Source organism: Amblyomma mixtum, chromosome 3, assembly GCF_055824585.1.
Source record: "Amblyomma mixtum isolate Tamu chromosome 3, ASM5582458v1, whole genome shotgun sequence".
NCBI lineage: Eukaryota > Metazoa > Arthropoda > Arachnida > Ixodida > Ixodidae > Amblyomma > Amblyomma mixtum.
This window is the reverse complement of record NC_143014.1, coordinates 417,545,633-417,573,424: the sequence shown is the minus strand read 5'-3', so window position 1 is coordinate 417,573,424 and position 27,792 is coordinate 417,545,633. Positions and strand designations below refer to the sequence as shown.

Below are 27,792 nucleotides of genomic sequence, written 5' to 3'. Positions count from 1 at the left end.
AAAAATGGGGGCATTTTGCACCTCTGGTCGAAAAACAATTATCGCTAGAAAGGTATAGTGTTGTCTCTGTTGGTGCTGGCAAATGTTGGATGGGCTAGGAACCTCTGCGTACTCGCTGAGTGATGCGGCAGAATCCGATTGCTGGCCGCACGTGACACATGGTCTTGTATTGTGTCAGTGTCGTGTATCTCTGACGCAGCCCAATAAAGGGGAGTATTTTTCCACGCTTGCCGGGGCCAGACGTCGGGTCTCGTCTCTCCACCGAGAACAGGATGCACGGTGTCGGTTCGCGTCAAAGGAACGGCACCGAAGCGGCACCGTGACTAGGGCAGGAAGGGTGTGGTGGGGTACCTCAACTATAGACTGGTTCTGAAATCGCGAATGCACACTTTATAGAGGAAAACAAAAAAAGCACTGTATTACAGAACTCAGTACATGAAAGGTCCTTACAGGATGGTCAGCAATTGTTGTCGGAGTCGGCGCTTCTACGCTGTCTTGCTCCATTTCCTGTCGCCATCGTCGGCGCCAGCCTCTTCCGCTCAGGTCGTCTAGCGCCGGAGCCATCTCGTATTCGCAGCGGACGTGCCATGTGTGGCCGTGTGGCATCCATGCGGAGTCTCGCTTTTGTTCCCTCCATGGAAGGGGATACTCTTCACGTTAGAGGCCTGTTCTCACCAGGCTGCAATCCCGTGACGCGGGGGGAGAAGACAGCCGAGCGATCTGTTTGTACCTGACTTTTTTCTCCCTCTTCCTTTGCAGGTGTATCGCTCTGGCAGAACCGCACCAGTGCCCTCACCTAAGGAGCGTCGAGGGAAGTGCGACCTGCTAGACTCTCTTCAAAGCATCCTCGACCGTGGAATCGGCTGGACACGTCGAGAAGAGTGCCGTGACGTCTAAGAAAACAGTAAGGCTTCCTCCGTATACGTCCATGCGGCGTTATCTTTTCAAAAAAGTATAGAGTTACCATCGTGTTTATGCGATCAAAAGTTTACGGGACGGGTGTGTGCGGAACGAAATGCTTTTTCAGAGCACTCACGTACTCTAGTCGCTTGAAATTCCCATAACAATACCACGCGGCTGGGTTGGGAGGCGAAGCTAGGATTTTTTTTTTTCGAAGAACTAGTGTCCCGTAATCTTTTGATCGCGATAGCACCTGCTGGTCCTTCCGGTAACAGGATAAAGTCGTCGTCGCGTTCTCTATCCACTAGGTGTTCGTTCGTAGGCTGACGTAGGCAGTCAATATTTTAAGCGATCGATGTCACAAATGAGGGCTTAGATATGTTTTTTTTTCGGGCACCAGTGGCGGAATTCAACTGCGGCGTTTATTTGCCGGTACTAGAAAAAACCCGGGCTATCTTTTTGGTATCATTCCTAGGAATATCTGTGGCTTCCGAGTGCAGCTCACGGCCCACTGTGCTCACTGTCCCGGGTGTGATCCCCAACTCACATCCTCATAGGCCCGAAACTAAAACAGCCTGTACTATTCCTCTCAGTATGAGCTGCAACACACAAACTCTGGCAAGGGCCCAATTCTCGAAGCACTGCGAGCCCAGAGCTGCTAAAAATTCTTGCATATAGCCGTTGATGGAAGAAAAATTTTGGATTGAATGTTTGTGCTGGTTGGGTGCGGCTGTGTGCAAGTCGTAGCAGGCTGTGCGTGTAGCACTAGCCACCAGTCGTTGTTAGTTGCACGCCCAGGTTCATTGCAGTAAATATCTAACGACTTGGCTAAGCCCATAATTGTCTGCGCTTCTAATTTTCAAAGCCTGCACTTTACCTATTGATGTGCGTCCGTCTGCTGTGTGGAATCGATGAATACATGTGCATGCAGCCCAGGGGGACGAAAACGCGAGCCACTACTGTTCCGGCTAATTCGAAGAACCCCCTCACCCCCTCTATCCCTTTTGAATTTTCGTATTGCGCGGCCGTTACAATTGCAGCGCGCTCTTGTTTAGTGTGCGACACCAGGCGTGTTATTTTGGGCGCTATAACCTGCTATGCGATGCCGGTCACTTTGGCGTCGTGTTCCTTCTTGTTATACTGATGTCGGTGCAGCGACAGACAGATACGGTGGTGTTTGGTTCTGTTCTCCCGACCTTCTAAATTGCGAATAGCACAAATGAGACCCTCAAGGATGCAGCGAGCCCTGCAACCTGCGAACGTTTTATCGCGCGCCTCCGCTAGTTGCAGCGATTAACAATCATTTAAACACTGCTGTTGATGAAACAGTCATCGTCTTTCGGCCGAAGACGTGTCGATACATTGTGCGAATTGATTATGCAGCTGTATATTAGCTGAATTTTATTGATTTCGCCAATTATTATTATGTAAAGTGAAGATCTAGCATGATATTTATTTGTTGTAATTTGTTTTCGTAAATACAAAACAATTTTTGCAATTATCTGGGATTTCAAAGAGCATACAGCAGGCATTAAATTGCGTACGCTCAGTGTATGGACGGTATGATCGTTCATTAATTTGCTGTAATTCAGTGGGCACGAAACTATGCTCTGGAAATGTCAGCTGCACCATTTCAGAATTACTTCACACCTCTTCACGATGCACCATTATATGTGCACTGTACGGAATATTCTAACATTGATATGTAGCGCCTCGTCCTCGCTGCGAGATAAAAAAAATTCAGGGGGCACTTTGACTGTCTAAGGTGGGTAGAGGCGGAAGCGTTTTCCGCACCACATTCCCTGTTTCTGTGGCACTGATGGCGTCACATATAATTGAGTACTAATTATTAAGTGATGAAAAATCACTAATTAATGGTTAATTACTGATTAATAGCTGAATACTAATTAACTGCTAATTAATGACGCTTAAACTTCGCCTTTAGGAGTGGAACGCGACAGCGTGTTGTAGCGCTGCCAGGGAGTCCACGGAACGCTACCACCCGTTCGGCGCGATGCCTTGCCCTTTGAACGCAACGGTTTTTGAGGAAAGGAAACGGCGCAGTAATTCTCTGTCATCTAGGTGGACACCTGAGCCGCACCGTAGAGGAAGGGAGGAAGTGGGAGTGAAAGAAGATAGATAAAGAGGAGCCGTAATGAAGAAAATGAAAATTGTATTTAAGGAAATGAAATTACGCAGTAACTGTCTCACAAAATTCAGGGGGGCACTTTTTTGACCTAAAGTGTGGCCACAGCGTCTTGCAACGCTGCCAAGGAGTCCATAGAACGCCGTCGCCCATTCGGTTCTACGCCTCGCTCGTCGGTAAATTGGTTTTTGAGGAAAGGAAATGTATCGGTCTCTCATTTGTCGGTGGACACCTAAACCTCGCCGGAAGGGAATGGAGGAGGATGAGAGTGAGTGAAGACACCGTATTCACTAGATGCGCCTTTGTTCATTCCAAACCATCGAGCTGGCATGGCGGAGTGGATAGCATGCTCGTCTCTCACGCCGAAGACCGGGGTTCGATTCCTGAGCTCGACCAATTTCTTAATCGGTTTTATTTATTTATATGGCCTGACTAGTAAAGCTAATTAAGCTAATTGGGTAAATAAGCAATTAACTAAGCTCAGTCTCACTTACTTGGAGCATCACTATACGATCCCTTCAATTGGTTGCATGGTTACTAGCCAAAGTACAATTGGCCCCGTTTGAAATTCCCGCACTGTGACGTCACGACCGTTTCCACCAATTGAAAAGCGTGACATTTTCTGTCGACAACTGCTGCTTACAACGATGAGACATTAAAGGCTTCCGCCTTAATAAAAATAAACTTGCTGACAGCGTGCAGATTCCGAGCAGACTGATTTTATTCTCCACAAAACAAAAACGAATTCGAAAGGAGAGCGCGGAGGCAACGAGCGAGAGAGGGAGCAGAGCGACTATACGTTTTGATGATGCCGCGCCGCGCAGGTGTGGGGCATCTCAAGTTATCGACGAGCGGCGCGGATGCGCGAGGCATCTCGCGTGTCCGACCCACGGCGGCGCCGGCGCGTCCCGTCGCCTCCTCTCCTCGCCCTCTACAAACATGTAGTACATTTCAAGAAGAAATACCTCTTTTCGACTGAAAGCAGCGGCAAGGATGTGTCGGTATAAACATTCAAAGTGTGTTCTCTGCTATCCCTACATTGGTCCAGCGGTTTGGTTAGTTGGCCGGCAGCGCGACCGATTTTAATTAAAATGCTACAACCGCAAGGAAAGGGTGCGCGAAAGCCCAAGAAAAGCGCGGCGCACGCCTGCGCCCCGAGAAGTCGAACACCGAACACCCCATCCTCCCCCCCCCCCCCCCCCCCTTTCTCTACAGTGAACCCGACTTCAGTCCAATCCGCGCACGAAGCACATGCCATGGGAACAACCCTTGCGCCCACGAGTTTTGGTCGTCTGTTGCAATGGAGATTAATGTTGCCCGTTGTTGCGTCCACCACCAGCTATGAACGTACCTGACGGAAGAAATGGAGCTAGAATCTGTAGTATACGTGGTCAACAGGAGGTATAGGAGCTTGCAGAGCCGTGCTTAGCCTGTCTAAGCTTTACCGTAATGTCCAGCAGCGCCACGTCCCGCCCTCTGGGGAAACAATGTATTCCAGTGGAACAAAAATTTGGGCGAGGTCAACTGTAACGTTGCGGAGCAACTGCGATAGCAATGCACTCTTTTATTCCTCTCTTGATTGTGTACCAATTTCTACTTCTATTCGCTGATTCTATTCTGGTACAGAGCGCTTCTTTACTTATTTTTTCTCTTTCCGCCTTAGCCACTTTCATATAACCTGAGCCATTCTTAGCCCAGCGTCTCTTTCCTCTTCCACAAAAGTGGAGAGGGTGAGAGGCGAGAGGAGGAAAGTTGTGAGCTGTGACGACGGCGGGCGCTAATTTTTCGCTCCAGCAATGCTCCTATACTACCACGTTATAAGCACCAAGATCTCTAGCTCCAGCGCATTACCGCACACGGCACCACTCGAATCTTTACTTGCCTCCACGAGAAATGCTTTGGGCTACTCGACTCATCCGCATTCTACGAATCATGCTCAACATTTTGGAGACTGTCAGTAACCAGGAGCTGATGAGTAACCGGCCACCGATGTGGTCGAGCAGATGTCACTTCAAGGCATGGCAAATAATGGCCGCCCCCAAATCTTGCGCTGCGTTTGCATGTTTTCTTCAAGACTGTACCCGAGCAGAAATCACAGGCGTTCTGAATTTGTAAGCGTACTTGAATATCAAAGGTGTTGGCCTACTGGCATAGTCAGGTGCTCTCTGCACTGCTCTGTATCGCAGTGCGTTGTTTGACATTCTCTTGTGTTCAGAGATCAATCCAATTATGTGCAGAATTTTCGTGAAGTGTTCTAAAGTTGGCTCTGACCAACTGTATTTATATGCTCGCAAAACGTGGTCATCTTTCTTTTGGCATACAACAGCAAATACGCATCATGTGATGTCGCAGAAAGTAACCCCCCCCCCACCCCCCACCTCCCGGCTTCTCGCTGACTACAAGACTGTCGACATCCTGCTCCAAAGCTGATCATTACTACTGAATGTCATAAGCACGAAGTGATAACAGGCAGTGCTGAATGGGCAAGTGGTGGAACTCTGCCCTGGTGGCTGACTAGTGTGTCCCAGCTAACCTTAGCCAGTGTTTGTAAATATGCCGAGCTCCCTAAGACGGTGGGACTAAATGCATGCTTGTTACTCGCTATTGTATGGCGCAAGTTGCGCAATTTTTTTATTCTCGTTAATTGCATAATTAGTCGAGGTTAATTGACCAGTTTCGCATGCAACGAAGTTTGGCAAAATAAATTTGTCCAGAAAGTCCTAGGATGGTCCGAAAAACGTCCGATTGAAAACTTTCTAGCTTTCCATTTATTACGTATTAGGTTTTGCCGCTCACTGCAGATCCCCCGAAGTACAAAAAAATACCACCCGACATGCCTGCTTCCGCGCCGCGATTGCGCGACTCTCAAAAGTTTCGCCTACAAACGAACTGATTGTTCAACTGGGTGCGCTGCCACTTAAAGCACGACAGGGCAGTGACAGAGACGTGGCTGTGCGATTTTCGCCAGCCTAAGCGATAAGCATCTCCTTATCCCTATAATGAACCCCAGCGAGGGAAGCATGTCGCTGGCGTAAATGGCAGAGCCAGTGCCTGCGTCGCTGCCCTGCCTTCTTTTAAGCGGGAGCACACCTGGCTAAATATTCTGTTGGTTTGTAAGCAGGACGTTTGTGGCTTTGCAATCGCGGCGCCCCTGCCGAAATGTCATGTGATATTTTTTTTTTGTATTTCGTGGGCATACACAGAAAGTGAAAAAAAAAACTAATACGCAATGGATGGAAAGTTTGAAACCGTTGAATCGGTACTTTGGGGATTGGTCTAGAACTTCTCAATTGGAATTTTTTGCCCAACTTGGTCGCTTGCGAAGTTGGTGAATTAAACTCGACTATATATGCATTTAAGCAGAATAAAAAAGCAGTAATTTAAGCCAGGCAGATGTATGTGTTAGCGTCATCTTAGGGTGCCTAGGCATATTTATAAACCCTGGCTAAACTTAGCTGGAACGCCCTGTATTTGCTTTTCTTTTTTTATATTGCGACCTTACTAAAACGATTTATGTACGTTCGGTGAAGTTCACGTAGCCGAAAAGCAAAAAAAAAGTATGTTTCGGGCCGGTGAAGCATGGTATGTAGAAGAACTCGCTGGGCGAGTTGGCGCGTAGCTTTCTTGGGGTGGCTTCCATCATGTCTATAAGAAATATGCTCTTCGAGCACAGAAAGCACTACTTCCATTTGATTCGGCACATTCAAAGATTGCGAAAAGAGCACTTGAAAACTCGTGCCTAGAATCAGCCTTAACCAAATCATGCGAGCATGAAATGCATTCCAGCTTTCATAATCAGATCACCAGGCTTCTTTCAACCGGTTTCCCCTGCTCGCTCATCACAGCGGTACCCAAGAACCTTCTCCAGAAGATAAAGAAAGGCAAGCGCAGCTGTGACCTTGAACGCTTTCGGAGTACAAAGCCGTCAGTGGTTCGATACTTGCACAACATAGCCCACAATTTAAAAAAAGTGGCAAACAGGCATTGTGTTTCGGTGGTTTTTTCGGCCCCCAAAAAAGCTTGCTGGGTTATGCCCCAGGATCACAGAGGAACGAGGCCCACGAAGCGCATGTATGTACGATGAAACATGCTGAACAGTATGTGAAATGTCATGTACAGGTGCAGTCAAAAGTAAATGGAAGGCGCGACAGCGTGGCAAACCATGTCACAGCGCTTTCTAACGCCGGCTCTGGGAACTGATTAGCTCGGTCGCCAGGAAGCCGCGCGCGCTATCAGCAGACCCTTGTCTCGAGCGTACGGCCATCGCTTTCGGCGGCTCGAACGGATGCGTGTTGCTTTTCAAATGTGACACCACTGATTTCACGGGCGCTGCCTGCCGCTAAATGCGTCATCATCACTGAGCAATCAAAACACGCCGATGATAGCAGCGTCCTCTCGCCGCCACAAGGAGCACGGGCCAGCTGCTGACTATTTTCAAACGGCGCAAATCGCTCTTCAAACTAATCGCTGGCAGCGCCCGTGAAATCCGTGGTGTCACATTTGAAAAGCAACAAGCATCCGTTCGAGCCGCTGAAAGTGATGGCCGTACGCTCGATACAAAGGTCTGCTGATAGCGCGCGCGGCTTCCTGGCGACCGAACTAAGCAGTTTCCAGATCCGGCGTTAGAAAGCGCTGCGGCATGGTTTGCCACGCTGTCGCGCCTTCCATTTACTTTTTACTGCACCTGTACAACAGCGTGGTCTATCAAATCCAGCTCAAGTGTGGACGCGTGTGTGTCGCCAAAGCTGGACCTGCGTCAATGAACGAGCAGGGGAGCATGCTCTTTCTATACGAAAAAGAAAAGGGGCGAACTTGCCCGCCCATTGCATTTCATGTTCTGGTAAAGAGCCGATGTTCAAAGACATGAAGATTCTGGGCAAGAGTAAAAACAAAATAGCCCGTAAACTTTTAGAAGCATTCTTGAACGTCCTCTTGACCGTCCAGGGCCACCGCGTCATGTTTAACTACCGAGGCGTCCGGAAGGTCTGTTCCCGCTGCGGGCAGGACGGCCACATCGGCGCGGCGTGTCGAACGCCGCGGTGCGCTCACTGCGAGGTGTTCGGCCACGACACGGCCGGATGCGGAGCGGCCTGCAGGCGCTGCGGTGGAAGCCACGCCACAGCGGACTGCCTGCGGCCACGGTCCTATGCGGCGGCCGCCGCCTCGAGGACGGAACCGAGTAAGGACAACGTACCCGCAGAAAGGCGGAGCCCACCAACCGTCCGGACGCCTGTCGCCGACGCAGGCCCAAAGACCAGCCGCCCGAGCGAGCCCGAGCCCGCCCCCGCGACGGAGGTGCCCGTGGAGGAGCAGCGCGAGGGGACGCCTTCAAACGAGGTGGAGCCGTTCGCTGCAGTTTTCTCCGAGCCCTTGCCGCCGTTTCCCGCCACAGACACCTACGACACCGCGAGCAGCGGCGACGAGTCGAGCGTGGCGTCGGGCGACCTGGTGGACGTACCAGACAAAGTCACGCCGCTTCGCCTGACAGGCGACTTGACGTGCGGGCAGGTGTCAGGGCCGACGACTCCTCGAGGTGCGGACGACGCGCGCTTCCCGTCACCAGCCAGCCACACCCTCCCATCGGCGACCCTGGCGTCGGCATCAGCTTCAGCTGCGAGCGTCGCCAAGACCACGCAGCAACCGGTGAGCACGGCCACAAGCGCTGACGACCCCGAAAATATGGACTTCTCAAGACCCGACTACAAGCGTGCCCACCCCCAATCATCGGAATCCGAGGGGACTGTTAACGAACGTTCTAGCAAAAAAGTGCCGCGCGCGCTAAGCGCCGCCCATGGCAGCGCTCTTTAGGTTGTATGCTATGCCGTCGGTGCTCTTGGCAGTCATGGCGGTTGTGCATCTCCTCTCCCTGAATGTTCGGGGATTTCAATCCGTAGAGAGACAGAGAGAGGTGATGCACTTTGCCAGGGCTAGGGGCGTCGACATCCAGTTTTTACAGGAATGCAACTTCCGTACTTCACTTGATGTGCTGAATTTCACCACCTGGTTTTCTGTTTTTGCTTATTTTTCGTTGACTGATTTTCATATGTGCGGTGTTGGTGTCATTTTTGTAAACCACTGCCTGCGCGCGGGTGCTCATTGCACTTTCGGGCTGGACGGCCGCACTCTTGCGGTCGACTTCACACTAAACCAGCGGCGGGTACGTGCGTTGGTTGTATACGCGCCAGCACGACAGACTAGTAGTTCTGATTTTTTTGAGCGCCTCGACTCATTCCTCGTTGATCCCTACCCCACTTTCATCGTCGGTGACTTCAATTGTGTACTTAACATCGACCGTGACGTCCGCGGACAGGGTCACGGTCGCCGTCATTGCGGTGCCCCCGCGCTCCGCGATCTCGTGACTCAGTTCCGCTTGTCTGACGCGTGGGTGCAGCTTCATGGGGATGCCTTTGGAGCGACGTGGGAGAGAGCACAGTCAGCGAGTCGGATAGACAAATTCTATTTTCCACCAGAGCTCGCTTCTTTTGTCGTTAGCTGCGAAGTTATCGCGTTCCCTGCAGGCACGCCGGTGATTTCCGATCACCACCCCTTGTCAGTCAGGCTCGACTTTGGTGACGACACCCCACGTACTGTTACGTGGCGCATGGACACGAGCCTACTGGCGGACCCGGAAAGCGTGGCGTCACTGCGTACGGCGTTGGCCGCATCGTGCAAGAGCTTCGTTGCGACTGATTCATGGGACACACTCAAGGCTCGTTGGCAGGCAACTCTGGTGGCGGCCGGTCAAGACCGCAGACGCCGGGTAACTCATGCACTGAATGACACCCTCAAGCGCATCCGTATGGTGCAAAGGGGAGCACCCTTAACCTTTGCCATGAGCGATTACCTGAGCCTACTTAAAGCACGGTACTACGTGTTGCTCTGCCAGTCATCACGGGCAGCTAGTCGCGCACACCAGCTCGGGCGGCCTATATCAGACCCGGCTTTGCTACGACACGTACGCGCAGGCACGGCAGAGGAATTCGCTCCCGCTACTGTGCCTTTCGTGACACTCCCAGACGGCACCCAAAGCAAAACCGCGTCCGATATCTGCACGATCTTTGCAAGTCACTTCTCGAACCTGTTCTCTACGGACAGTTGGCTAAATCTTCAAGATGGTTATGACGGGCTTCTACAAAGCTTTTTTGGAAACTTGACACGAGTAGCTGAAGAGCTGCATGAAAACCTTTGCGCAGCAGCCACAAGCCAAGAGCTGCACGCCATCCTGCAGAGTATGAATGCAGCCTCTGCCCCCGGTCCAGACGGCATTCCAACAAGTTTTTATTCAAAGTTTTTTACAAGATCCAAGGAGCGCTCCTGAAGATGGTCAACGGCTGCCTCACGGATGGGTTACGTCCAAACTCTTTCCGCGAATGCCGCATCATACTCATTCCGAAAGCGGGCGGTGACCCCTCCGACACGCAAGCATGGCGGCCCATAAGCCTCTTAAACGCAGACTACAAAATAGTCGCATCTTCACTCAACACAAGAATGCGGACAATCCTGCCTCACCTAATCCACCGGGCTCAAACCAGCAGCGTGCCTAACCGCTCTGTGTTTGATGCATTGGCACTCACTAGAGACCTGTTCGCATTTGCCAGCAGGACGGGCTTCAGCGGGTGCTTTGTTTCGCTTGACCAGGCGAAAGCATTCGATCGGGTGGAACACTCGTATCTGTTCGCCTTCGGATTCCCTCCGCAAATTGTCAGCAGGCAGCGCTTACTTTACGCAGACCTGAATGCTCGTCTCTCGGTAAACGGCCACCAGAGCGCTCCCTTCTCAGTCACCCGGGGCATAAGGCAAGGATGCCCTCTCTCCCCAACATTCTTCGTGTTATGCCTGGGTCCATTCATCCGGCGCATTAACAACAGCCCATCCATACGCGGCTTCCCTCTGCCTGGCCAGGGCCAAATCAAGGTTTCGGCCTACGCCGACGACGTGTCGCTTTTCCTCAAGGACGAGGATAGCTACGCCGCTTTTTCGCGGCTGTTTCTCGAGTACAGCGAGATATCGGGGGCCCTATTGAACAAGGAAAAAGCAAGGCACTAAGGTTTGGCACCTTCACACCGAACCTTGCGGGCGAGGTGGAGTGGGTGCAGGGAGTGCAGGGAGTGAGAGTCCTGGGAGTAGTATTCCTCGCCAGCGGGGAAGTAGCCCGCGAAACCTGGACTAACCTCCGCACGAATGCTGAGAAACGCCTCTCGGTGGCGTCAACTTTCCGCCTTTCAATGGCAGAGCGCAGCTATGTAGTTAAGTCCACAATCCTAGCCGCATGTTTTTTTGTCGCCCGCGTCGCAAACCCACCGCGCACGTTTGCTCGCAGGCCAACCTCGGCCTGTGGCTCTTTCGTTTGGGCGGGCAAAACCGAACTTGTGTCACGACTGTTTATGCGCCTTCCATCGTACATGGGTGGGTTTGGTATACCTTGCATCCGCACCATGTGCAATGTGCTCACCTTGCGAGGAGTACGAGATCTTGTACGCAACCCAGACTATCCCGGGAGAACACTGCTCACATACTTTCTGGGTACAGCACGAAACGTGTTTTTTACACAACACGTGGTTGGCCCTACAGCCGAGCAGCCGCCGGAATTTTTCGTTAACGTGCGTCGCACACTGGCGTCGTTGACTGCCAGCGTGCCCGATCTGGGTGTTGATGAAACCCCGCCCTCCAGGCTGTGTGAAGCAATCACGGTCGCTGCACTGACCCGCGAACAACTCCAGAAAACGAGACGGGCACGCTGGCGCCAACTGACCTCAGCTGCGCTTCCTGCAGATGTCAGGGACTTCGGCTGGCTGCGAAGCTGGCGGGTCCTGCCCACAAGAGACCGCCTTGCGGCGTGGGGCCGCCCTCCGCCCGATGCCCGCAGTGTGGTCTCCTTGAAACTTTGCAGCACGCAATGTTTGAGTGTGTAGTTGCGCGCACCTTTTGGACATTAGTGTCACGCATGTTTTTAACCCGCCTGGAAGCGCGCACTAGTTCTCCCGAAGTGTTTACAAATATGCTCTTGTGTGTCGGCATGTTCGTTTTGTGGCGGCAGCGCGGAGTGGCATCCTTAAATGGGCGTCCGCAAAGAACAATGTTCCCAATGTTGCAGCACCTCCGCACGCGCCTCTTTGAACAAGCATGCGTGGACGCTCTGTCAATGAGCGAGGCTGAGTTCTTGCGCAAATGGTCGACATACTTTATCGTCCTGCGCGGCGGTCGAGTATCGGCTTTCTTACTGCATTACTGACGTGCTCAGTGCTGCGTCACTGCGCATATGCTTGATTGATCAGAGCATTAAGTTCATCAGTTTTATTTTGTATTTTCTATGTTAACACAGAAAAAAAAATAAACTTCTCTTTCTACGCCCTGCCTTCTTTTAAGCGGGAGCACACCCGGCTAAATATTCTGTTGGTTTGTAAGGAGGACGTTTGTAGCTTTGCAATCGCGGCGCCCCTGCCGAAATGTCATGTGGTATTTTTTTTGTATTTCGTGGGCATACACAGAAAGTGAGAAAAAAACTAATACGCAATGGATGGAAAGTTTGAAACCGTTGAATCGGTACTTTGGGGATTGGTCTAGAACTTCTCAATTGGAATTTTTTGCCCAACTTGGTCGCTTGCGAAGTTGGTGAATTAAACTCGACTATATATGCATTTAAGCAGAATAAAAAAGCAGTAATTTCAGCCAGCCAGATGTATGTGTTAGCGTCATCTTAGGGTGCCTAGGCATATTTATAAACCCTGGCTAAACTTAGCTGGAACGCCCTGTATTTGCTTTTCTTTTTTATATTGCGACCTTACTAAAACGATTTATGTACGTTCGGTGAAGTTCACGTAGCCGAAAAGCAAAAAAAAGTATGTTTCGGGCCGGTGAAGCATGGTATGTAGAAGAACTCGCTGGGCGAGTTGGCGCGTAGCTTTCTTGTGGTGGCTTCCATCATGTCTATTAGAACTATGCTCCTCGAGCACAGAAAGCACTACTTCCATTTGATTCGGCACATTCAAAAATTGCGAAAAGAGCACTTGCAAACTCGTGCCTAGAATCAGCCTTAACCAAATCATGCGAGCATGAAATGCATTCCAGCTTTCATAATCAGATCCCCAGGCTTCTTTCAACCGGTTTCCCCTGTTCGCTCATCACAGCGGTACACAAGAACCTTCTCCAGAAGATAAAGAAAGGCAAGCGCAGCTGTGACCTTGAACGCTTTCGGAGTACAAAGCCGTCAGTGGTTCGATACTTGCACAACATAGCCCACAATTTAAAAAAAGTGGCAAACAGGCATTGTGTTTCGGTGGTTTTTTCGGCCCCCAAAAAAGCTTGCTGGGTTATGCCCCAGGATCACCGAGGAACGAGGCCCACGAAGCGCATGTATGTACGATGAAACATGCTGAACAGTATGTGAAATGTGATGTACAACGGGCGTGGTCTATCAAATCCAGCTGAAGTGTGGACGCGTGTGTGTCGGCAAAGCTGGACCTGCGTCAATGAACGAGCAGGGGAGCATGCTCTTTCTATACGAAAAAGAAAAGGGGCGAAATTGCCCGCCCATTGCATTTCATGTTCTAGTAGTGAGCCGATGTTCAAAGACATGAAGATTCTGGGCAAGAGTAAAAACAAAATAGTCGTGAACTTTTAGAAGCATTCCACATCAAAGGAAAAGGCGACAATTGTGTTAGCGATACCTCTGTCACCTTATCTGATAGGGAAAGGAATTTTTTTCGTTGCTTTTTCTGACCTATGCATGCTTGACTCGTCATCCCTTTCTTTTTCCTTTCTTCTTCCCTCACCCCTTTCTTTATTGCGCGTGTGAATACTGCATATATATGCTGTTGTGGAAGCAATAAATTCAGTTGATAGTTTCCGCTCTATCTGTCATCTTCTGCTCCTTCCTATGTACGTTTTTAGTGTGCGCAACGCCATCCCAATAAAGACTGCTAGTCGACTGATAAGCTTGGTAATGTATAGGGCATGTGTGCTCCGTGGACTGGGACAAAACCCACTCGTGAGGCACTGCATACTTTCAGCTTGCGAAACCAGGCGCGCTACTGCACACATTTATGTTGGTTCTTATTATGCCTGCAGTCCATTTCTGTGAGCATATAAGCTTCGCACTCACAAAATCTGCGGAACAAATGTGATGTTACATGTGAGCGGTGCTGAACCAACGTGTACCAGTGCGCTGTTTCATCGCGCATGCGGCATCGGAAGGCAGCAACTGTGCAAGAACTCAGTGATTTGTGGGCGCGATTTACAGATTGACGCCGAAATAACAAAGTGAAACGACAAAACAGCTGAACAAAGAGGTACAGTGGTGAGCAGCCTTGTCTAGAGCGCACGGGCGGTGCACTTCGTTGCAAACAAATCCAGATTTTGGGGCAGCCTCTAGGGTCCAGCTGCAACGCTTGCACGGAAGTAGCGCCAGATAGCCTCGTAAACAAAGCAGGCACAAAAACTTTGCCCTGTAATGAGGGGCTGCACTCTAATTTCGGTTTTTGTTACCAAGTGCGCACTGCTCAAGCGCTCTAGACAAGGCTGCTCACCACTGTACATTTTGTTGGCATTGCAATTCTGTCTCTTTCGACGCGATTAAGCATGCAGCGTTCTCGACACATAAGCCGCATGGGGTCGAGCCCTCAACAACGTACACAGCAAAAACAGCGCATCACTTATAAAACCTCATTTTGAAGGAACCACAAAGCTCAAACGGGGAGGGTCGACGAAGGACGAAGATACAAGCGCCGTCCCCCGTCCACTGTCCCACCTCGCGCTGTGTTACCCCTTCAAAACGAACGCCACTCCAGTAAACCAACTTGCCACCCGACTCATAAAACGCCTTGGCACTCGTTTACTGAAAAATGAGAGATAGCTGTAGTAGCGACAGCTTGGCTTGATATATATACATATAACAACAACTTTATTTGTTAGCAAATAAAATGAAGGGTCTGCAGGGTCAATTCAGCCTCTCCAGCTGGCCGGCAGTTGTAGTCTGTCGGCGACCTCTACACTGTCGTCGTCGCCCTGGACTGCACGCCGGAGTCCGAACTGACGGGAACAGCTTCCCATTGTTCTGAGGAGATGTAACTAGATCTATAGCGGAGGCGGATCCTCCGAACAGTTCCAGACTACTATGTGGTCCAAAGTGGCAGGCTCGCCGCATAACTGACATAACGGGTTTACCAGATCGGGGAATATGTTGTAGCATGTCCACGGGTCCGGCTGCGACCGCGCCTCCAGCCATCGCCACGTGGTAGCCTGTTCTCTGCTGAGCGAATCGTGCGGAGGAGGCCAGCGCACTCATAGCTATCTTTAGCATTGCGTTATGGCCTGATACGAGCCCAGGGCCCCACTTCGATGCGCTCCCGTGTCAGAAGCCTCCTCACCTACTCGGCTGACAAAACCTCGAGCGCAGCGGTGAGCGGCTTCTTTACCTGGATCGCCCTCATGGGCGGGGCTCAGACTAGGTCCTCTTCGCTCCTGTCTTTCGGTAACGTTTTTGGAGTTTTATTGGCTGTGGCACAGATGTGTCGCCTCGCAAAATGACAAAGGGCCACCTTTGAATCACTAGGAATTGTTTCGATTAACCGTCGGTCATGGCGTCGAAGGATACTGGACTCGTCAAAGCAGCGCCGTGCCGCGGTCGGCGCAACGAAATCTGTGACCCACCTCGTATGCTGCGCCGAAGTACTACTAACGGTTGTCGGTGCGTTCCAGGCTGCCCTGGCTGGCGTTCCTTATACTCTCTGTCTGTGAACCGCAGCAGATGGACATCGGAGACCAGCCTGCACGGCCCTCGGTGGGTTGTTTGGCGGGAAGCCTATCTCTCCTCAGGCGCTCTTGGGCAACGGCTATCCGCGCCGCAACTCGCCCTGTAGCCCGCTTCCACTTCGCAAAGTCCAGGCCGTGCATCGTACGGTCCTGCAAGCTGCGAGCGCGTGAAACTAATAATAGCAGCTATTCTTCATGGTGGCAATAAACTATTCCCATCTGCACAGTTATAGCGACTATGAAACGATAGTTATTGAGGTAAGGAAAAGCGCGTTATATCATTTATGCGGCGAGCCTGCCACTTTGGACCACATAATCTGGGACTGCTCGGAGGATCTGCCTCCGCTATAGATCTAGTTAGATCTCGTTCTCCTGAACAATGGGAAGCTGTTCCTGTCAGTTCGGACTCCGGCGTGCAGTTCAGGGCGACGACGACAGTGCTAGAGGTCGCCGACAGAATACAACTGCCGGCCAGCTGGAGAGGCTGAATTGACCCTGTAGACCCGCCATTTTATTTGCTGGAAAATAGTCATTTCTATATACAGGGTCTGTTCTGAAAGTAGTAGGACTGGTTTTTTCCTGGTCGAACGGGCGGACGAGAGGTGGCCTGCGCGTGCAGGATCGTTGAAGGGGGATATTGCGAATGCTGGGGAAAATCGGCAAATGGCTCACGGCCGTTGAAGGGAGGAGGTCGCTTGTACTGTGAACCCCTGGCGAAACGTCTCGTCACGCAGAATCGTCGAGCGTTTACTGGATCAGCGATACGCGATTAAATCTTGAGTAAATCTTGGTAAAACGGACAAAGAGACTCACAACATGACCAAGGAGGCCTACGGTGAGGCTTCCATGGGTAGATCAGGTGTTTTTTGAGTGGCACAAGCTGTTCCGAGAAGGTAAGGAAAGAGTGGAGGATGACGACCGCTCCAGACGCCGTTCGATCAGCAAGACCAACGAAATTGTGTAGCGAGTGAAACGTTTACTTAACAGTGATCGTAGAATGAGTATTAGAATGATGGCTGATGACTTGAGCATTCCTCAAACGCAAGTTTTTGAGATCGTGATAGAAAACTTATCCATGAGGAAAGCGTGCGGGAAGTTGGTGCCAGGAGTGTTGTCAGAGGAGGAAAAGGCCAACCGGTAGGATCTTATTCATGATGTGAATGAGGACCCCGATTTTTTGCCCAGCACAAGGCGGCAACGCTGCCTCAGCCCCCCTACAGCCTCGACTTGGCCCCGCCAGACTTTTTTCTATTCCCGAGAATAAAATCGACGCTCGAGGGGAAACATCACGGATCGGTACAGGTGGTTCAACAGGCCGTGACGAGGGAGCTAAACAGCATTCCTCTCCAGGCGTTCCTGGAGGCGTACGAAAACTGCGAAACTCATTGGCAGCAGCATGTAGGTGCGGAAGTGTGCTACCTTGAAAAATTGTAATCGTTTGTACTATTCTCTTGAATATGTTTAGTTTAAAAAAATGAGTCCTACTACTTTTAGAACAGACCATGTATATATATACAAGGTGTCCCAGCTAACTTGGACCAAGATTTATAAAATAACTAAGCGTTTTTCAGGACTGAAATCGCATGGATGTTGTTAAGGTTTATCTAAAGTTACAGTACCATTTTTTCGCTCCTCCTATTTGAATAATTAGTGGGGATAAATAAATTAAGTTTTTAAATATAGCTTGAAACGTTCAGGCGTCAATAGGAAAGTTGTGTAGCTCCACAAATATCGTCCAACCCAGGCACTTCCAACGAGATAGACTTAGCGTCACCGTTTTTATTTGGGAAAAACGAAAGCCCGCGGAGTTTAAAAAATACCACGTGACAGCGCGCTCCGTGCGCCCGGATGCGCCGCGATTACAGCGCTCTCATCCGTGCTTTGTAAGAAATATCACCCGCTTCGGGCCTTTCGTGCTGCCCAAGACAGGGCTTCGCGATGTGCTTCGTTCCAAGATAAGCGGCAGTGGGTACGGACGGGAGTTGAAAGAAAGCGCGGGTGCTGTCTTGCGGCGTAATTCACGCGACGTTATCAGGCTTGTTATATGCGTCTTTGCTTGTTGAGATCTTGTTCCCAAATTCAAACTCATGAGATTGTCATCGTTCCTCCGCATGCATTCTGCTAACCTGAGTGTGCAGTTATTGCAGCAGAAACGTGAGCCGCGCTTTCAGCTCCCGCCCGTACCCACTGGCGCTTATCTTGGAGCCAAGCACATCGCGAAGCCCTGTCTTGGGCAGCACGAAAGGCCCGAAGCGGGTGATGTTTCTTACAAAGCACGGATGAGAGCCCTGTAATCGCGGCGCATCCGGGCGCACGTAGCGCGCTGTCACGTGGTATTTTTTAAACTCCGCGGGCTTTCGTTTTGCCCGAATAAAAACGAGCACGCTAAGTCTATATCTTTGGAAATGCCTGGGTTGGACGATATTTGTGGAGCTCCACAACTTTCCTATTGATGCCGGAAAGCCTCAAGCTATATTTAAAGAGTTAATTTCTTTACCTCGACTGATTATTCAAATAGGAGGAGCGAAAAAATGGTACTCAAACTTTAGATAAACCTTAACAACATCCACGTGATTTTAATTCTGAAGAACTCTTAGTTTTTTTATAAACCTTGGTCCAAGTTAGCTGGGACACCCTGTATAATATATATATATATATATATATATATATATATATATATATATATATATATATATATATATATATATATGAGAGAAGCCAAGAGCTACAGAAACCAAGGGGACACAGGCGATTTTTCAAATTATTTATTTTATTTTGTGGTGTTGATCAATTAAGAATATTACTGAATATGTTATCGCTTAAAGCTAATTGATTAGAAAAGCAGAAGATTTGACGGCCGTTGCCGAGCTCAGAGTTAGAGCACCGGACGCGTAATTCGGAGGTCATAGGTTCGGATCCCACCGGCGGCATGTGGTTGTCTTTTGTGCTGCTTTTCTAATCAATTAGCTTTAAGCGATAACATATTCACTAATATTCTAAATCGAATAACAGCACAAAATAAATAAATTAGGAAAAAAATTTACGCTAACTTCGTTAAAACCGTAGATATCGACGATTAAAAATGGTGCTTCTCCTCTTTCTCCCCCAACTCATACTCACCGAAGTGCGCTCCAGGTCCGCGCTTCTGTGTGTGTGTGTGTGTGTGTGTGTGTGTGTGTGTGTGTGTGTGTGTGTGTGTGTGTGTGTGTGTGCGCGTGTGTGTTTGTGCGTGTGTGTGTGTGCGTGTGTGTTTGTGCGTGCGTGTGTGCGTGTGTGTGTGTACGTGTGCGTGTGCGCGCGCGCACGCGTGTGTGTGTGTGTGTGTGTGTGTGTGTGTGTGTGTGTGTGTGTGATGAGGTAATTTGTGGAACATACTGGCGGAGGAGCCTGGTTCAGATCAAGTTTACTGTAATATGGGCGAAGCAAAGCGTGAGCAAAGCAAAAGTGTGAGCAAACCTACAGGTTTCATTTGTGTGCCCCCCACAAACACAATAGAGCAGCAAGAGTAGCATGAGGACCGGGCTTAACTGGAAATGCAGAGGAAGCGTGACTGCGAGTCCTGGTTTTAAATACCGTGTCGTAATTCTTTAATATTAAAACTATAGAACTACATTACTGTGTCTTGCATCATACTGCAATGCTGCGTCGACTGAATGTGCTACAAAGTCTAGCATATCTGTTTATTTAGTGTTTATAAAACCTTGCTTTTTTCACTAGAACAGTATATATGCATATCTTGCAAATATCCAAGGAAGGCAAGCAAGGGTGAGTGAATACTGGAAAATTGCAGTGCAGCAGTAACAAGGATGAGATGAGAAGAACGCAAACACAAGCGCTGACTAACAACTGTGCAGTATGCAGAACCTACTAGCCAGTCGCTATGTTTTAAGGATGAGTGAGGTGGAGCGAAGTACGCTGCGCAGCACATTTGCCGCCTAGCGTGCGAATGCTTAGTCAGAAAAATCGCCATGCGAATGAAAAATTCATCATCTAAAGCTTAGCACCAGCTCGGAAACACCTTTCACTCAGTGCGAGGCCGTCGTCAGATTTTATTCCCTTCTCTGCATTTTTATGCTTACTTTTGCCTTTAATAAGTGCAACTGTTGGTCTTTTAACTTTTTTCCCGGTCTTTACGAGGTCTTAGTGTGAGTTCATATATGCAAGTGAAAATATGTTATTGGTAGCCTGCAGGCGGTACTAAAAATGATGCTACTGCTAATGATAAGAATTGCCGGGAAAGGAAATGCACCATCTCTTTCACTGTTGGTGCACACTTCACCGACACCGGTGCGGAGAGTCTTGATGAATGGAAACTATTTGGCTTTTTGGGGGGTTACGCATCTTATAGCGACTCAGTATGTATAAGGGAGATAAGACTCTCGACTATCTTGGGTTCTTTGACGTGCGCCGACATCGCGCAGTGTACACGCGCCTTTTGCATTTTGCTTTCATCGAAATTGGGCGAAATGCAGAAGCCCCGCGTGCTGGGCATGTTTGTGCACATTATATAAATACCGCATATATTCTTGAAGCATATATAAAACAAGCATAACAAAGAACTTATGAAATGCGGCTTCCGAGTATGACATAACGGCGGCGGAGAGCACGGGACACGACCGACGTGAAGAGTACTGCAGCGCCATCTATTCGCGTCTGGGAAAACAGCCTCACAGCGAACCCGGTTCCCACTACACCTAATTTAGTACAGCATACTTGAGACTATTAACCCGCCGCGGTGGCTCCGTGGTTACGGCGGTCGGCTGCTGCCCCGAAAGACGCGGGTTCGATCCCGGCCGCGGCGGCTGAATTTTGATGAAGGCGAAATTCTAGAGGCCCGTGTATTGTGCGACGTCAGTGCACGTAAAAGAACCCCAGGTGGTCGAAATTTCCGGAGCCCTTCACTACGGCGTCTCTCATAGCCTCAGTTGCTTTGGGACGTTAAACCTTAATAAACTAAACTAAACTTGAGACTATTACGCCATCACCGCAGCTCTTTGTTTACATGGTATTTATTACACTAAAAATGAATTCTATTTACATCAACCATTTACAAAGCTTTTAGGAAACGCCACGAAAGACATCTCAAAAGAAGGAGCAACAGAGCACTAGACGGGAGGTAAGGCTGAGAACGTCAGTAAAAGGGAGTGCCACTACGGTTTAATTTCAGTCGGTACATACGCTTCCCTCAGACGACCAAACATTTGGCAGAAATCTTAACGTACTGATTGTTCGAACTGCCAGGCTATGGAGGTTTGCTCGCAATGTCGTGGTCTCTGTCATCTACAACAAAACGGAGAGTTGAGCTAGTTGGTACATGTTGCTTGGAAAAAAACAGCGCTAAGAGGAAGGACAAAGAAAGGAGTACAACAGGACCGGCGCTGACTATCAACTGAAAGCTTTAATAGAAACAACACGCAATATATACTCCATCGACAACCAAGAGCGCATGCCAACGCCAAAAGCTACAATGATATGTACCCCCATTCTTAATGAAACTAGGATCTTGTACAAGCACAAAGATAAACTAACACGGAAAATCAGTGAAGCCTTTTATATCCAAAAAAAACAGTGCATGACTCGTGCGTGAGCATCCCCTCTGTAACAGTTCATGACTGTGAACTAAAGTATCTTGACCCAGGTGATTGATGTATCATTGTAGCTTTTGGTGCTGCCATGCGCTCTAGGTTGTCAATGGAGTATATATTGCGTGTTGTTTCTAATAAAGCTTTCAGTTGGTACTCAGCGCCGGTCCTATGGTCCTCTTTTCTTTGTCCTTCACCTTAGCGCTGCTTTTTCTAAGCAATCCGTCACCCACCCGCGTTCACGCGTCTTAAACTGCCAGTCTCTCTCGGTGTAGTTTGATAAGGTGGTCTTCATCATCCTCCATCCGTGCTGGTGGAAGCGCCATCCGACGAGCATGCAGCAATCCGCACAAAATGTCGGGAGCTTAGAAGCAGTGAAATTCAGTTAGAAGAAAATGCTATCGCAGTGCTATCGGGTAATGGTGATTAAGCGACCTAAAAACTTTCCTCCTTCGTAGTAGATTCTTTGCTTAGCAGTTATTGTAAGTCTTGTGGTACATGCTACTGCATTGCTTGCGGAATGTTCTTAGCGTATTACTTTCCGTACACCGACACAACAACGCACTGACTCATTTTAGCAGTGCATATAGATAACAATGAAATGTTACAAGTGCAGGGCGCATGTATGCAGGCAGTGCGTGCCAGAAGTGAAGCCTGAGTGATATCGTGGGGCTCAACTCGTGACTATCTCGATTTTGTCTCGGGTATTAGCTCGAACAGCTCACACGCCCAAACACACAACAATAAAAGCATCTAGCCTCTCGTCCAACTCTGCCTTTGAGAGCTTCTCTTATATTTTATTACTCAGTAATATTGCCAGAAGTTCTGGACTAGAAAAAAACTACGTGGAAAAAACGAACGAAACTATAAGTGAGGTTGAGGGTGAAGAAGGGTTGGCGATATGTGTGTGAGGGCGAGGGATGGCCAGCCAATTTTGCGAAGAGAGAGTGGTGGAGGGCCGGATAATTTCTCAAAATTAGGGCGAAGGTGAACGACGACCATGTATTCAAAAGTGACGGTAAGGAAGGAAAATAAAAATGGGGGTATTTTGCACCTCTGGTCGAAAAACAATTATCGCTAGAAAGGTATATAGTGTTGTCTCCGTTGGTGCTGGCAAATGTTGGATGGGCTTGGAACCTCTGCGTACTCGCTGAGTGATGCGGCAGAATCCGATTGTTGGCCGCACGTGACACATGGTCTTGTATTGTGTCAGTGTCATGTATCTCTGACGCAGCCCAATAAAGGGGAGTATTTTTCCACGCTTGCCGGGGCCAGACGTCGGGTCTCGTCTCTCCACCAAGCACAGGATGCACGGTGTCGGTTCGCGTCAAAGAAACGGCACCGAAGCGGCACCGTGACTAGGGCAGGAAGGGTGTGGTGGGGTACCTCAACTATAGACTGGTTCTGAAACCGCGAATGCACACTTTATAGAGGAAAACAAAAAAAGCACTGCATTACAGAACTCAGTACATGAAAGGTCCTTACAGGATGGTCAGCAATTGTTGTCGGAGTCGGCGCTTCTACGCTGTCTTGCTCCATTTCCTGTCGCCATCGTCAGCGCCAGCCTTTTCCGCTCAGGTCGTCTAGCGCCGGAGCCATCTCGTATTCGCAGCGGACGTGCCATGTGTGGCCGTGTGGCGTCCATGCGGAGTCTCGCTTTTGTTCCCTCCATGGAAGGGGATACTCTTCACGTTAGAGACCAGTTCTCACCAGGCTGCAATCCCGTGACGCGGGGGGAGAAGACAGCCGAGCGATCTGTTTGTACCTGACTTTTTTCTCCTTCTTCCTTTGCAGGTGTATGGCTCTGGCAGAACCGCACCAATGCGCTCACCTAAGGAGCGTCGAGGGAAGTGCGACCTGCCAGACTCTCTTCAAAGCATCCTCGATCGTGGAATCGGCTGGACACGTCGAGAAGAGCGCCGTGACGTCTAAGAAAACAGTAAGGCTTCCTCCGTATACGTGCATGCGGCGTTATCTTTACAGAAAAGTTGAGAGTGACCAACGTATTTATGCGATCAAAAGTTTACGGGACGCGTGTGTGCGGAAAGAAATGATTTTTCAGAGCACTCACGTACTCTAGTCGCCTTAAATGCGCATAACAATACCACGCGGCTGGGTTGGGAGGCGAAGCTACGATTTTTTTTTTCGAAGAACTCGTGTCCCGTAATCTTTTGATCGCGATAGCACGTGCTGGTCCTTCCGGTAAAAGGATAAAGTCGTCGTCGCGTTCTCTGTCCACTAGGTGTTCGTTCGTACGCTGACGTAGGCAGTCAATATTTTAAGCCATCGATGTCACAAATGAGGGCTTAGATATGTTTTTTTTTTCGGGCACCAGTGGCGGAAATCAACTGCGGCGTTTATTCGCCGGTACTAGAAAAAACCCGGGCTATCTTTTTGGTAGCATTCCTAGGAATATCTGTGGCTTCCGAGTGCGGCTCACTGCCCACTGTGCTCACTGTCACGGGTGTGATCCCCAACTCACATCATCATAGGCCCGAAACTAAAACAGCCTGTACTATCCGTCTCAGTATGAGCTGCAACACTCAAACTCTGTCCAGGGCCCAATTCTCGAAGCACTGCGAGCCCAGAGCTACTGAAAATTCCTGCATATAGCCGTTGATGGAAGAAAAAATTTTGGATTGAATGTTTGTGCTGGTTGGGTGCTGTGTGTGCAAGTCGTCGCAGGCTGTGCGTGTAGCACTAGCAACCAGTCGTTGTTAGTTGCACGCCCAGGTTCACTGCAGTAAATATCTAACGACTTGGCTAAGCCCATAATTGTCTGCGCTTTTAATTTTCAAAACCTGCACTTTACCTATTGCTGTGCGTCCGTCTGCTATGTGGAATCGATGAATACATGTGCATGCATCCCAGGGGGACGAAAACGCGAGCCACTACTGTTCCGGCTAATTCAAAGAACCCCCTCACACTAGGTGGATGAATACAGAACAAGAGGGTTATTATAGGCGGAAAGGTCTCTCCCCTTCTATCCCTTTTGAATTTTCGTATTGCGCGGCCGTTACAATTGCAGCGCGTCCTTGTTTAGTGAGCGACGCCAGGCGTGTTGTCTCGGGCGCTATCACCTGCTATGCGATGCCGGTCACTTTGGCGTCGTGTTCCTTCTTGTTATACTGATGTCGGTGCAGCGACAGACAGGTACGGTGGTGTTTGGTTCTGTTCTCCCGACCTTCTAAATTGCGAATAGCACAATGAGACCCTCAAGGATGCAGCGAGCCCTGCTACCTGCGAACGTTTTCTCGCGCGCCTCCGCTAGTTGCAGCGATTAACTATCATTTAATCCCTGCTGTTGATGAAACAGTCATCGTCTTTCGGCCGAAGACGTGTCGATACATTGTGCGAATTCATTATGCAGCTGTATATTAGCTGAATTTGATTGATTTCGCCAACTATTATTATGGAAAGTGAAGCTCTTGCATGATATTGATTTGTTGTAATTTGTTTTCGTAAATACAAAACAATTTTTGCAATTATCTGGGATTTCAAAAAGCATAGAGCAGGCATTAAATTGCGTACGCTCAGTGTATGGACGGTATGATAGTTCATTAATTTGCTGGAATTCAGTGGGCGCGAAATGATGCTCTGGAAATGTCAGCTGCACCATTTCAGAATTACTTCACACCTCTTCACGATGCACCATAATATGTGCACTGTACGGAATATTCTAACTTGGCAATGTAGCGCCTCGTCTTCGCTGAGGGATAAAAATAAACTTGCTGACAGCGTGCAGATTCCGAGCAGACTGATTATATTCTCCACAAAACAGAAACGAATTCGAAAGGAGAGCGCGGAGGCAACGAGCGAGAGAGGGAGCAGAGCGACTATACGTTTTGATGATGCCGTGCCGTGCAGGTGTGAGGCATCTCAAGTTATCGACGACCGGCGCGGATGCGCGAGGCATCTCGAGTGTCCGACCCACGCCGGCGCGTCCCGTCGCCTCCTCTCCTCGCCCTCTACAAACATGTAGTACATTTCAAGAAGAAATATACTACGTTAAACCCCATAAACTAAACTAAACTACTCAAGAAGAAATACCTCTTTTCGACTGAAAGTAGCGGCAAGGATGTGTAGGTATAAACATTCAAAGTGTGTTCTCTGCTATCCCTACATTGGTCCAGCGGTTTGTTTAGTTGGCCGGCAGCGCGACCGATTTTAAAATGCTACAACAGCAAGGAAAGGGTGTGCGAAAGCCCAAGAAAAGCGCGGCGCGCGCCTGCGCCCCGAGAAGTCGAACACCGAATCACTCCCCGCACCCCCCCCCCCCCCCCCCCCCTTTCCCTACAGTGAACCCGGCTTCGGGCCAATCCGCGCACGAAGCACATGTCATGGGAACAACCCTTGCGCCTACGAGTTTCGGTCGTCTGTTGCAATGGAGATTAATGTTGACCGTTGTTGCGTCCACCACCAGCTATGAACACACCTGACGGAACAAAATTGAGCTAGAATCTGTAGTATACATGGCCAAGAGGAGGTATAGGAGCTTGCAGAGCCGTGCTTAGCCTGTCTAAGCTTTGCCGTAAGGTCCAGCAGCGCCACGTTCTGCCTTCTGGGGAAACAATGTATTCCAGTGGCAGAAAAATTAGGGCGAGGTCAACTGTAGAGTTGCGGAGCAAATGCGATAGCAATGCACTCTTCTATTCCTCTCTAGGTTGTGTACCAATTTCTACTTCTATTCGCTGATTCTATTCTGGTACAGAGCGCTTCTTTACTTATTTTTGCTCTTTCCGCCTTAGCCATTTTCATATGACCTGAGTCATTCTTAGCCCAGCGTCTCTTTCCTCCTCCACAAAAGTGGAGAGGGTGAGACGCGAGAGGACGAAAGCTGGGAGCGGTGACGACCCCAGGTAGCACCGAACATTAGAATAGTGTTATAAAAATGTTATGTAAGCCGGAGTAATGTTGCACATTGCATAGTAACTTTACATTAACATTAAAAATTAACATATAACGTTATAAGTTACATAGGGAACGTTACTTTCACATTCTAAACAAAAGTTGTTTTAATATAATATTCTAAATTTTATTATAATGTTAGAGTGGCAACTACAAAACAACATTGCAAATATATTTCAAGCACGGATTTCCAGACATTTTCTCACTGTTCTTAGAGTAAAGATGTTTTTCAACTAACAGTACCTTGTAACCACATCTCTTAGATAGTACTCGCCATAGATTACGTGAAGAGCCCCATTATTTTGTCACAAAACTTTAGTTATTACCCATTCCCCACTGTCACTCATGGGACATCCCGCAGTAGCGAGTACATAAGCTCGGCGGCATGATATCCGTTTGGAGGTGAGTGAATACGAGTTGCTGTGCTGTAGTAGTGGAGTAGTGTAGTGGTGTCGCTCTTGTTGTTGGTTCTTGCTAAGTGTTGTAAGTTGTGTGCCGCCACCACTGGCAGGCCTGCTTCACCATTTTCGAGAAACTTCCATTTATGTTGTCTACAAGTTTCATGAATGTTTGGGGAAGGTTATTCGAACATTTATATGTAACATTACAAAAACATTAGAAAGAAAGGACATTAAGGACATTGAAATAACATTTGAACGTAACAAAAATGTAACATTATCACAATGTTTCGGTGCTACCTGGGACGGCGCGCGCTAAGTTTTAGCTCCAGCAAGGCTCCTATACTATCACGTTATGAGCACCAAGATCTCTAGCTCTAGCGCCTTACCGCACACGGCACCACTCGAATCTTTACTTGCCTCCACGAGAAATGCTTTGGGCTACTCGACTCATCCGCATTCGACGAATCATGCTCAAAATTTTGGAGACTGTCAATAACCAGGAGCTGATGAGTAAGCGGCCACCGATGTGGTCGAGCAGGTGTCACTTCAAGGCATGGCAAATAATGGCCGCCCCCAAATCTTGCTCTGCGCTTGCATGTTTTCTTCAAGACTGTACCCGAGCAGAAATCACAGGCGTTCTGAATTTGTAACCGTACTTGAATATAAAAGGTGTTTGCCTACTGGCATAGTCAGGTGCTCTCTACCCTGCTCTGTATCGCGGTGCGTTGTTTCACATTCTCTTGTGTTCAGAGATCAATCCAATTATGTGCAGAATTGTCGTGAGGAGTTCTAAAGTGGGCTCTGACCAACTGCATTTATATGCTCGCAAAACGTGGTCATCTTTTCTGTTGGCATACAACAGCAAATACGCATCATGTGATGTCGCAGAAAGTACCCCCCCCCCCCCCACCCCCACGACTTCTCGCTGACTACAAGACTGTCGACATCCTGCTCCACAGCTGATCATTACTACTGAATGTCATCAGCACGAAGTGATAACAGGCAGTGCTGAATGGGCAAGTGGTGGCACTCTGCCCTGGTGGCTGACTAGTGTGTCCCAGCTAACCTTAGCCAGAGTTTGTAAATATGCCGAGCTCCCTAAGAC

General features: G+C 49.1%; 1 protein-coding gene across 6 annotated transcripts in view; it reads left to right on the top strand.

Moving 5' to 3' along the window:
• Window positions 1-235: 235 nt before the first annotated feature.
• LOC149357780 (uncharacterized) overlaps window positions 236-27,792 on the top strand; it is a 78,178-nt gene continuing 50,621 nt past the window's right edge. For 2 of the 6 annotated variants that reach the window (XR_016291888.1, XM_089584922.1), the window contains exons 1-3: window positions 251-904; window positions 7,991-8,689; window positions 23,173-23,317. Coding sequence is in view for 5 of the 6 variants with exons in the window: in XM_089584922.1 (XP_089441048.1) it covers window positions 8,003-8,689; window positions 23,173-23,310 (825 nt within the window). In the remaining variant the exon portion in view is untranslated. Of the gene's footprint in view, window positions 905-7,990; window positions 12,394-23,172; window positions 23,318-27,792 lie in introns of those variants that run through there. The other 4 variants (XM_089584921.1, XM_089584920.1, XM_089584923.1 and 1 more) reach the window with 4 other exon arrangements.